This window comes from Labrus mixtus, chromosome 1 (assembly GCF_963584025.1).
Source record: "Labrus mixtus chromosome 1, fLabMix1.1, whole genome shotgun sequence".
In the NCBI taxonomy this organism is placed as follows: Eukaryota; Metazoa; Chordata; class Actinopteri; order Labriformes; family Labridae; genus Labrus; species Labrus mixtus.
Window position 1 is genome coordinate 13,685,691 of NC_083612.1, and position 13,115 is coordinate 13,698,805.

At 39.8% G+C, this 13,115-nt stretch overlaps 1 protein-coding gene across 1 annotated transcript in view; it reads left to right on the plus strand.

The window, feature by feature from the left end:
* Positions 1-428: 428 nt before the first annotated feature.
* LOC132960091 (E3 SUMO-protein ligase PIAS1-like) overlaps positions 429-13,115 on the plus strand; it is a 55,066-nt gene continuing 42,379 nt past the window's right edge. Inside the window, exon 1 of the mRNA XM_061033159.1 lies at positions 429-481. Within this exon, the coding sequence (XP_060889142.1) occupies positions 458-481 (24 nt within the window). The 5' untranslated portion in view covers positions 429-457. The remainder of the gene's footprint in view (positions 482-13,115) is intronic.

Below are 13,115 nucleotides of genomic sequence, written 5' to 3' on the forward strand. Positions count from 1 at the left end.
TGAAATCTGGTACTGAGAGACATGCGGGAAAGGAGCCAGTGGTTGAGCCCGAACCCAGGCCGGCCTGCATCTCGGTCTCCAGCTCTTCATATTTCTATTTCTTTAAAGGGCTTTATTTACATTAAGTTTAAAGGAAAAAAAACTGCATAAATACAGAATTCATCCAAAAAATGTTGACAGTATTCACAATAACAGTAATGTAAAAAATAATCAAACAGTAAGATTGTTTTTATAAATAAATAATGACTAACATAAAGTGCACGCAATCCCTTTTTATGTATTTAAGCATCCTAGAATTTCCTCCTGTGTCATCCTTCACACCTTTGCAGCCTTTTTCCCCGACATCATTTGAGCTCCTGAACGCACCTCTGTCGCTCGAGTGTGCGCGTTCACGCAGCGCTCTGCGCGTCCCAGTCATGTGACAACACTTCACCACGCCTGCGCAAACAAATACAAGATGGCGGAGAGTGCGGAACTGAAGGTAAGGCGCAGCCTGAAATCATTACAAATTTACTCGGTAACCGAGCGTTTGATATTCAGTCGGCACAGTGTGTCACTTATTTAAACCTCGCGGGGATGACATGGTGTCAGATATGTTGTTTTCTTCGTCCAAACACAACAGGAACTTTATTGAATCCTCAAGCGCCAAAGCTGCGCGAGCATGTTTATGTTGATATTGAGCTGGTTTGTCTGAACGGACCGTTTCCACCAGCTGCTGGCAGAGCGGCTCTTTTATCATACTCTGTGCTTTTTTTTTTTTTTAGACATAAATGTTGGGGTTCTCCTGGTTCTTTTATAGCCGCCTCTGTGTGATTTGTTGTGTGATATTTAATCAGGGGATAAAACGTGTCGCCTGCAGCCTGTCAGACACTTTGACAGCGGCGTCCTGCGCGCTGGATCTGCTTTTCAAATCCCACGATTCTGCACATGTGTGGATATAATAATGAATAACGGTGTCTTACATGATGCATCATAGACTGAGTCTGCATGCAGCCGGAGTAACGTTACCTGGCCTGTTCCTCAGTACCTGCTGGGACTCCCTTTACCTGTTGATACATGATTAAAAAAAAACACACCTCGTATAACGGGACGCTGACTGTTCAGAGTTTTTTTTTTTTTTATCACTGACTTTGGCTTTTCATGAAATTCCTCTTCTTGTTTGGTGTCTGACCTGAAAGCTGCTGCTTTAATTGAACTTGCAGTTATTGATCTGAGTCTTGCGCTATTTTTAGCCTTTCGGTGTGCCCACCGCCTGCTCGTGATCTGTGGGTCTGTACATGCTCCTTTGTGTGAGCTGCTGCTCAGTCCCACTCTATATGATGAACAGTTTTGTTTAGCTTCAACCCCCCCCCCCCCCGGCCTGCTTTGAACAGCCAGATGTGGTCCTGCTACAGAGCCTCTGTCTGTGTGTTAGACTGCTACATCTTCTACATCACGATCTGTTTGAGTCTCTCTTGTTTTATTACATTTTAATTCATGGGGCAGGGCTGCAACTCTTGATTAGTTTTATGGTTGATCAGTCAGCCAATTATTGTCAATTAACAATATACAAGAGGCCAGTACTGAGAACAAATGAATTGTTTTGTCAGAAGAATAACAGCCTGAAAACTAAACAGTAATTAAGAAAGGCAGCAAGTCCTGTCATGAAACCATTATTTTAAACTTCACTCTAAAAATCCAACAATTTCAATACTTGTTTCGATACAACAGCAATAAAAAAAAAGAAGTCCCAGGAGGCCCCCAGTGATTTCTGGTTTTTAATTACCATCGATTGTAAGCAAACTCCTGTACCCTTAATTGCACAAATACATTGCATTGGCCAATTTGTGTGTATTTGTGAAAAATATGCAGCATACGCAATTTATACAAGGCTCTCTCTCTCTCTCTCTCTCTCTCTAATTCTCTCTTTCTTTCTCTACTGTCATTTTCTTACGGTAAAGCTTTTGGATTAAAATATGATTAAAGATCTGACTTCAGTTCTTTCAATACTATCATCTTTTAAAATAACATCTTTTAATGTTTTAAAACACGTGGTATTGAGAGTATCAAATATCTCAACAAATTTCACAACCTTATAGGAGAGCTGAAGAATCTGGCATTTTCTCATCTCACAAGTGACTGGATCTTAAAAACGGAACAAATAGTTTGTTTGTCAAGCAGTTAAACAACATATTGTTTCTGTGTTGAGTGAGATTATTTTTCCTGTAGCTCAAAAGATGACATGCAGTACATTGACTGAGTAACAATAAATAGGTGAATCTGGAGAGGAGGATGGATGTGTTGAGTGCAAAAGCTCACATGAAAGACGTGGAGGTTTCTTCTTTGCACAGACATAAAGGAGGTCTTCAGGAGGTTGACCTCACACAGTGCTGTACTTTAAGAATGAACCCCTCATGACACTCATCATAGTCCGACAATGAGGCTTTATTTTATTTCTGTTTAACACTCACTGCATCACGTGTACAGTGAACAGGGGCGGGATCTGACAAACCAACCAGGAGACTCTGGTGAGGATTGTCTGTCGAGATTTCCTGTTAATTGATTTGTTACTTGCTAATGGTGCTTACAGACTCAATGACATTTAAAGTCATTAGATTGCTGTGTTTTTTTTACCGTTACATGTCAGCATGCTTGCTTGTGTTGTGCTTACTCTCAGATGTACGCTGCTTTTGACAAATGCGTCCGCTAAATGAATTGTAGAACCGTAAAGATGTTGTTGTTTGAACAGAGCATGAGTGGTTGGTGAATGGAGGTCACACACTACAAGGCACTTCACTAGGAAAAATATCAGATCTCTAAAGTCTCAGATCTCGTCTAGATTTTCTTCTGATTCGAGGGCTTTTGCTGGAAATATCCAGAAACTGTTGTGAATGACCATAACATGCTTTTTTTTTTAAAGATTTATTTTTGGGCTTTTTGTGCCTTTAATGGAGAGATAGGACAGTGGATAGAGTCGGAAATCAGGGAGAGAGAGAGAGTGGGGAATGACATGCGGGAAAGAAGCCACAGGTGGGATGTGAACCCGGGCCGCCTGCTTGAGACGACAGCCTCTATACATGGGGCGAGCGCACCAACCACTGTGCCACCAGCGCCCCACCATAACATGCTTTTAGTGTCATTTAAAGTGTTAATCACTGATGATTCATGTTGATGAAACTTTCATAAGAAAGGCATCGTTTGGAAATTTGTCTGATTCGGAAATTCCGTTTAGAAAATCCCGGACAGCTGTGAGTGTTTGAAAAAAGAAGAACACTTGTGAACACTTTGTTGCTAATGGATTTTTGTGGTGTCATTTTATTCTCGTTGTATGTTTTAGTTTGTTGTTCTTTGGTATAGTTCTTTGCTCGTTGTCATGCTTTCTGTCCTCTGTTGAACCTCTGCTCAGGTGAGAGATCTATCTAAAAGAAGACAGGAAACCTGAAACACTGTTGCTGAGCTTTCATCTCTTGGGAATTCAGTGAGTCAACAGCAACATCTCTTCTTCTCAGTTGTAGGTGGAAATCTGTCACTCTAGAGCTGATAGAACATCTCAGCAGAGGATTAGTCTTTTATACCAAAACATAGAAGAACGAGGAGAGGGCCACAACAGTGCGAGTCACATCATTTTTTCAATGGTTGTATTATTTGGTTTTATTTTGCAGTACACTCAGCGAAGAATCTGTCTGCCAAAGTTATCAAAATGTTCCATAGTTTTGGATACCACAATTTCTGAGACGATACAATCCCTGTTATTTTAATGATTAATAGTTTGACCCAAATCTTTTGAAAATCTTCAGATCTTCAGTAATATTTTAAACCAAAATCTGTAGAGGGTGACAGAAAGAGACCCCTGTCTTTTTTTCCACAAACACAATGCTTTCAGTACTGTAATGTTACCAATGTATTTGTGCAATAAGACAATGTTCACGAGTTTGCCTGGGAAAAAAGAAAAATGTGAACAAGAAACTTAAGGACTTCTATTTTTGGATTTCAAAACAGGTAGCGATATTGTTTGAGTTTTATTAGTATAATATCTTAAGTTTGAAAGTCTGGTTTCCGTGACATCACTTCTCTAGTCTAGTGTTGTCCGGGCCTTTGAATTTGAATAACGCTGCTCAGGTTGTCGTGCCACCTTTTTTCCATCATGGCTATGAGAACATAGAATTATGTTTTAAAGTGCTCTTCAGACAGTATTAAAACTTCATGTCGTGGCAAAGCTTAGAATTGATCCTGTTAATCATCAAAAAAAACATCCTGCAGCCTCTTCACCTTGTTTAAAACAAAGTTAGTCATATATTCAACACATCTTTGTTTTTAGTGAACTATAGTTGTGAAATACAAAAAAAAAACACATTTTGAAAGCAGAATGTCAGAGTTTCCTGTGTTACTAAGATGAACAGATAGAAACATGAATCATTTTATGGTAGTGAGATAGACAGCTGTAGGATATTGTTTCTCTTGAATGAATCTTAACTTTCTATGCTACCTCATGGCATTGAGCTGCATGTTTACTCCTGAGATAGAAATATGTGTTATTTTAATGAATGCGTCTCTCTCTTAGGCTGTTCGGTCATTCAGTCTATGATTTTATAAAGGCAGCTGATTCTTTCATATGGGAAGCTGAACATTTACTAAAATGGTTGATCAATTATCAAAAGTTTGAGATGATCTAATCCCTAATAAGAAGCTCTGGATAATGATCGCATGGCGTCACCTGCCGTGTTATTCTGACATGTTTCCTAAAATGATCTTATTCAACACGTTCTGAGATCTTAACTATAGTTATTTAAATTGGCAGGACTGGTGATTATTTTTCTTATTTAAATGACTAATCCAAACACTCGTCTTTGCTAGAAGTTTCTGAGGTGATCTCTTGAAGTTGATTGTTTCATCTGACAAAAGGTCCAAAACCTCAAATGACTCAGTTTTCCATAGTTTGAGGTTAAACAGCAAAAAAAAAAAAATGTTTCGGTTATCTGCTGGAAAAATATCAAGATGATTAATCGCATGTCAAAATAGTTTCATGTAAATTTTCTGTCAGTTGACTAATCAATTATTGAGCTAATCCTTTATCTGTGTTTTACATTTGGTTTGTTCTGCGGTGCTGCACGTCCGCCTCATGTTGCCTCAGGCTGTGTAACCGCAATCTGAGCACACATCTGTGATGGAGCCAAAATCTGTGCGTGTGAAATCCTCTGATGTTGCCAGGCCTCCAAATGTGTCCTGTTGCATCGCATTTTGTTTCACAGGAGCTCCGATCCACCTCGGCTTCTTTGAACTGTCTTCTCTCTCTTCTGTGGTGCTGCTGCAGTGGCAACCTGGCAATACAAATAAGTGTCTGTGCGCTGGCGGCTTATAGATGGAGACAGTCTATTTGTAGAGCCTGTGGCTAGGTTAATCCCTAATGATACAGGCCTGCTACTCTGCTCCCCTACATCCTTTCAACACCTGCCTTTTTCTCTTATTGTCATTGTCATTATCGCAGCAGTTAATTATCAGTGGAAGGAGAACTCGACGTTCGGATGGAAGTCAGCACAGTGAATGATAGCTCTGAGTGTATTTAAAGATTACAATGCACGTGCAGATGATTTGAGGGTGTTTCCAGCTCAGATTTTTTGGCCTTTCACAGCATCTTGTCGCATGAACAAAAGAAATGTAAATGCTGAATGAAGATAGGTGGAGTTAAGCTGCTTTAAAGTGAACTGCAGAAAGTCTTAAGCTAACAGTGTGAAGCATGCTACAGATGTTTCATGTCACATCTGGTAAAAAGAAGTCAGTGGTGTCTCACCCAGCTGGAACAAACTCTTACAGGGACTTTATCGCCTTCTTTCTTTTTCTCAGCATCAACTGAAGTCTATCACTGCCACATACGCATTCAGCCTTCTTCTTTATATTTAGTTTATGTTTAGTCCAGTAAAGCAAACATTTTAGCTCCACTATTGACCGATATCTTGCCTCGTGAGAGCACAGAATGTCGGCAGCCATCGACTTCTGTAAGGCTCCGGCGAGACGGAGCTTTTCTTAACTCCCGTGGTGATTTTGTTACATGGCCCTGTTGCCGTGGTAACACGTCATATTTGAGATCGACATTGGTAGGTAGCAGTCTGGACTTCGATTCCGTTGCCAACCTCCTTGCAGATTTTAAAATATTGAAAAAACCACGAGAGATTTGTTGTTGTGAATCAGGAGCGATAAATTAATTAAAAGCGTCTCATGAAAAGTCTTAAAACTAAGAGAATCTCGATGTCCTGCTGCTGCAGCAGTCTGGTGTCTCTGTCAGACCCTCGCCGTGTAGCTCTTAAATCTCTCCACCCGAGTCCCGCAGCTTTGTGTAACTTGCGTGCAGAGTTTTAATTTTACTGTCACTTGAGTTAGTTGTGACTCATAATTCACTTAAAACTTGGAGCAGAGTGTCGTGAGCTGCTTTGGTGTATGACATGCATAAAGATTAGAACCATTTTCTAATCAATCTTAAGCCTGAGTTTTATGTCCTGCTACCTCAGTGCAGGATATTCTGTCATGTCGTTTAGAACAAGTGACAGCAGCTGCACCACAGGTGACTCAAAAAGAAAATATTACTTGAAAAGAATTTGGTTCTCCCTCTTACATGCATTTGAAAACTTGTATTTTCTACATATACAGTATATTTAAAGTAGATGCATACAATGGGAACATCAATATGAACTTTTGGAAACATTTTCTGAATTGAAGATAAACCTACTAAAAATCTTTTACCACCTTTTAGTTGTTTTTTTCCTCCTTAATTTCTTTAAATTTGACTCTTGTAGGAAAGGACAACAAAGTAATTAGATTCTTCTGTTCAAAGGTGAGGGTCACTGTGACCTCACACTGCTCTCGTTTTAGTGAACTTGATGAGTCAGCAACACTCAAAAGGAATTTTTAATGCCTTCTGCACATCTTTGGATGAATTGATTTAGTTTTTGTGGTCAAAGGCCACCGTCAAATATCGCAGCAACATCTGAGGGTCCTTTATGATTTCTGTTTCTGTTCTTAAATTTATTCGAGAGAACAAGAAAATAATGAGCTTTCATTAGTGACCTATCCACTCTTATGTCCCTCCTGTAGACGATTGTGGTGCCAACTTTTGTGTACAATGAAAACTTACTTATACCATTGTTTGAATTATTTTTTTTTTACATAAAGAAAAGAGAAGCTGCTTAAGTACATGAATATTACAACTCTTTATATAAAAGCATTTAGGGAAGGAAAAAGCGAGAGGGGTGGACAAGAGAGGGGAAAAAGATAATAAAAAAAACTATAGAAATTATGCTTATTCATGTTCATAAATCATCAAATGCTGTTATACAGTTGAACATCTGCCCATACTTACACACTCTTAGTCATACATAAGAAAGAATTAGTTGATATTATGTACACATACTGTAGGCTTCATATTCAAGTTAAATCAAATGTCTCTGAACAACCAAAACAGTAATCTGTACATCTAGTCATCATGAAGCTAAGATGTGAGAGAAAAATAAGAGAGGTTAGTGTCAGGATGGGTAATGTTGTTGTGTATTTGTAGATAAATCTGACCCCAGGTTTCATAAGAGGGATTTAAAATGTTCTTCACTTAGTAATGTTTGAGAGGTTTGTAACCAGGATTTCTCATTTATATTCTTATTATTGCATTTCATGGCAACAATTCTTTTTGCCTTCATTACAATCTCACAATCTCATTCTTGAAATATGGCCAACCTTTAAATATTTTTGATGTACAATTATATCTTCCTCGCTGCCACTTTCAGTCTTTCACTCTGTTGGATGTACACTGCGTCTTCTTGACTGGGCAGAGGAACACATGAACATTAGATCATGTTTTTTTTTTTCTTGCATCTGAAGATGAAGGAGAATTATAACTGTTATCAGACTGACATCAATGAAGACAAATGTGGAGTCACTTGCATATACCCAGCTGTTTCCTCTTCAGGGCAAATACCACCCTTCCTTATATTTGTTAAATGCCAAACGGTGACACCTGCAGCCCTGCAGACTTTTGTCTCAGGAGATGAAGTGATGGTGGCTCCTGCAGCCCGGTAAAGATGTGTCTGTTGAGCCCTGAACATTCAGCTTGAAGGGTTCATTCTAATTATAGAAGTGAGATGCCTTAACCTCTCCAATGACCTTTGACACGGAAGGACTGCAGCTTTAGACACTAATTCTCCAACACTCTTCATACTTTGGGAAGCAGCCTGCTGTGAGCGGAAAGGCCCCCTGCCTCATAAAGAAAACATCCTTTGTGCACTTCGCTTTGAAGGATAAAATGAAATGAAAATGTGACGATACAGCGGGTCACCTCTTACCTCTGGAGACATTTTTGAAATAACTAGATGTGATTGTTTCTATAGGGAAGAAGGGAAACTTCCCCAACACATCATTATTAGTTGAGTCCCTGTGAGGGAATATTTCTACAAGCTTAAGTGCCTGTTATAGAAATGATGTCCCGACTGAAAGAAATCCTATAGGTATATTTTCTGATCTACTTATTTAGTGTTTGGTTCAGTTTGTGCAAGTGGACAGAAATAGGGCTTTAGTGATGTGATGTTATTTAATTTAAGACAATATAGTGGTACATCAAACAAGATCGGTGTGTTTTGAAGAAATCGTGAACTAAAAAGTGTTTCAAATATATTCTTGTACTCTAAATTTAATTGAACACAAACACAGCACCAGGGCACATTAGGGGATACACAAAAACACTGATTTATTTGAGTATTGCTATGTAAGTATGTTTACTAAATTCTGGATAGATTCTCATCATTAATCTTTTTTCCCCTCTTTTGTAATTGTTGTCAATTTTCACGTCATGCTGTGAATTGTCTTTTTTTTGGGACCCCCATGAAAATGGAGGGTACATGTAAAGGGGCTTATTCTACTAAATAAATATCAGTCACTCGCTATAATGTTTTGCACATGGTTTACATGTACTAAACATGTGGAACAGATATTTACATCACCTTATGTCAAATGAATGGATACTTTTCATCGCTGGTTCCATTTTTGATCTAGTTCCAAGTTAATAAAATCCCCAAACTCATCGAGCTGCTGAGCCAAAGGAATCCCTTTTTGAATCTTTCATCAACAATCTCTGTAACACTAATCCCCTTTGCCTCATGCAGCATTTTATGAGTAAAATATTTATCGACCATCCATCATATCAAATTTGGAACTTGAGGCATTCTTGATAAGAGTGCGAGTGCTTTGCCATCTGACAGTACCAGAGTTATAAAAGCCCCCACAAAACATGATGTGCATTGGATGCCATGCAGACAGAAATATTAGGTTATATGAACTGAATGAAAGAATACTGTTTCACTTAGTGCTTTATGTTACTTTGGCATCCTTTGCTCTTGACACGGCCCTCAGTGAGAAGGAAATTATGTTTTTCCTCCCAGCAAAAGGAGAAGTGAGGCAGGACAGGGTTAATGGATATCACAGAGGTGTGATAACATGTATGTTGAAATATGTGGCTGTACAGCCTTTCAGCACAGTAGATTCTTCTTTGCTTAGATGCTGAGGTATCGTAGTATATGTGTTTCTGTCATCAAGCTACTGCACAGATTTATTTGTGTCCTGCCAGACCAACTAGATTAAAAGACTCGAGCTGTTTTCATACATGCAAAAATTATAAGTGTGAACGCAAACAGCTGAGTTTTTCAATCCGACTCTATTCAGCCAGCCCCCAGTACAATCATACCTGCAGGAAATCAAGGTGAGTCGATGTGTGAACGCAGCAGGAAATATTCTGGAAGATTCACAGCGAGCAAGCACACAAACTTGAAGGTGTTTACACCCCCCGCGACCTGTGGTCAACCGCTGCGATGTTGTGTACATAATGAAGCTGCTTCATCTTGTTTTCTGCTCGCCACTGTGTTCTTTTCCACTCCCACTGCGTGATACCTTGAAAACATTCAGTTACACTTGCATTGATATGAAGGCAAATAACTGTCATATGGCGTCGGACTCTGCTGTTTTGTCCGCCAGTTCTGCCTCGTCCTTTGTACATCATGTCCTCGCTCCTACGACGTTCTCACCTTCCTTTTGCCAGAATTTTTCAGTAGTGCATGTGGGAAAAAGTCTTCAATAAGGAATTCATGAAGATTGAAATTCAATATTTGCTGTCTAAACACATCCCTTGTCAAATATAGATTAATAAGCATTTCTTTAAATGGAAATAAAGGTTCAGGAATACAGTACATGTTCTGTATCTGCATCAAGTATTATGAAAAGATTCAATATTAACTACAGTGTCATTTAATACCTCTTAAGCTTACATAGGTGATAACTCAATAAAATAACATGTCATTTTAGGTAAACCTGCAGATAATGATTTCTGATACTTTCAGATGTTTAAACATGACTTCATCACTCCGCTGTAGTGAGATGGGATGCAGAGTATAAATTGAATTTGAAGAGACTTCAGCACAGAATGCCCACATGCCTTCTGTCTCTGAATGAAGCTCAGGACAAGACTGTACTAATGTAATTGCACTTCCCAGGCGGTCCTGAGCTCCACATCAGAGAGAGGACACGCTGGTGGTAAAAAGGCGCCTGTGCTCTCTTCTTTACCAGCAACATGTTTACTGCACAGCCAGAAGTCTCAGGCTTCTGCAATTCTCCTTCATCTAACTGAGCTCCGTTAGCTCTACAGGATTGAAAGGGTGCAGGGGGGCTAGTTCAGCTCATTGGAGTCTTCCTTCTCCTTTTCCTTCTCCTCTTCCTTTTCCTACCAGACCAGTGCAATTGGTTTTATTGTTCATTGTCTTTGGGCTTCAGTCGCCGAACGTTTTTCTTAAGTCATTTCTTCTTAAAACTCTTACATGAAGTTTCCAGGAAGGTTCTTCTTATCGAGGCTTTGATCTCAGTGAAGAACAAAATGCTTACCCTGGCACACTTGCAGCACATTTGAGTGCAACATTCTTGTCCAAATGAATTGTTTTTGTATTATCTTCAACTATGCTGTTGTGTGTCAGAAAACAGTGTTATGAAATTCACTTAATCATTTATAAATTACAGTTACAAGATAGCAACAATAGTGAATTATTTACGTTTCAATAAAAAGCTCAGGAAGTTAATAGCAAACACGGTCCTTTCTCAGCCTTTCATGTTCCCTTTCTACACCGGGATTTGGTTGATGTTTTCCTTTGCCATCTCACCCATTTGTTGAGAGTTCTTCCTGCCAGCTTTCTTTATCCTCATACATGCAATCAAACCAGCGTTGTTTTGCTTCTACCAGCAGCGTCACCTGCACCACCTTGCCATTATTGCAGCATTATGCCTTTTGAGTGCTGAAGGGGATCAGATTTAGGTTCACTAGGCGCCTGTGGTGAGCTGGGACTAGACCTCTGTCGCCTCAGGTGTGGTGGCACTATATTACCTGCACTAATGGTTAAAAGACAACTCGTTCTAAACTCGGTCCATCTGAAAGCATGAACTGCTCTGGGACAGGAACGGCCTGATCCATTTTTTTAGTGCCAGACGCCGTCTTTTGTTTGATCCACAATGCGTGCTGAGATTGTGATACCATAGAGGCAGGAGGGAGAGAAAACAACAGGCAGAGAGTTAAGCCTGAGTCAGAGTCGCTGGAAGGCTAAGAGGTGGGGGGATGGGATGGGAGGACAGAGAGGGGAGGAGGATCGGGAGGGAGCTGGCACTCAGTACAGAGACCTCTAGCCGAGAGTGGGAGCTTTATATAATGGCCAGGTAGTGTGTGCGCTCCCCCCTTCATCCTCCTACACACAACCTCTGCACACACACAAACATACACATCCTGCAGAACCTTTGCAGAAACTGCTTGGCACAACATTATTAGCCTCACCATCTCCTGGTCTCCTGAGACTCCATAGAACTGCATTACTGTTCACCTCCTCAAAACCAAATAAAGTGCAGCAGATTTTTATAAACTCTGCTTACAAACATTGGTAACTCAAGGAGAAACCATGTCGGTCGCTGAAAGCAGACACTTTGGTTTGGTTTGATTTAATTGTCCAGCACTGCCTTGAGGAAAGACTAGCAAAGATTTTTATACTTCTGCTATCCTCTTTCAGCTCAGACGCTGTGAAAGTGATCTAATTGGGCCAGCATTTGTTATCTGACAGAAGTTTATAACAATGATTTCAACCTGAACTTGGGTCAGACTCTACCAGCCTTCAGTGAACATCACATTTCGGTTTTGGACAGACATTTAAATTAAGTCATGTTGAGATTTGAAGTAAGAAAGAGGTGGTAACAAGTGGTTTGTGATGTTAGAGTCAGTTGTGGGGAGCTGAATACATTTAAAAGTCTGGTTTTCTGGTCAGTGCCAAACTTTGAAAGTCAAAACAAGTTCAGACCAAACCTACTTTTGGAGGGCTGATATTTTTGTCTCGGCTGGTCAGAGACCATGGCCTGTTTAGACCAGTCATTCTTCTACATGTGTGCTGCCTGCATCTGTTGTGTTAGAATTGCAAAGCATCATCCAGTGACATAGGTAAAGTATGGGCAATCGCAGCACAATATATTCGTACAGAAGTTGTCTGTCCTGACATGACCAAACAAATCATGTAATGCTTTATATGGTCACAGCTAGCAGCCAAAGCTTAGCGGCTGTGTTTTATAAGCAGGGCAAACCTCCCCTGTATGTCAGGTATTGTGTCTGTGCTTGTCTGTAAAGGATGTTGTTCTTGAAGTGTCAGTACATCTGTGCTTAAGCTTCAAATGTATTCATACCAACACAGGTTACTAAAAACTATGAAGTACCATTAAAAGCTGGTATCAAATCAGATGTTCAGTACTTGATTCACATAGTAATGTCACCAGACAGACCATGTCATATTGGGGGGCTCATGCACACCACTTTTGTGGAGTCCACACCTGGTATTTAAGAAGTCTGGCTTTGGGTCTTTTGAAGAAATAGTTTACATTCCACAGATAAAGGAACCATAAATAGTTTTGGTATCAGTTCCTTAAATGGATTTTCACCAACGTTATGGTAAGTTACATTTAATGTTTATGTGCTTATGTGAAGTAATAAATTCCTGTGTGACTTTTCTTTGACAAAGGAAGCTGAGTTCTGATAAACACCAGCAGCATGCAGTTTACAATCTCTCCAACACAGGCGGAGAATAGATAAACAG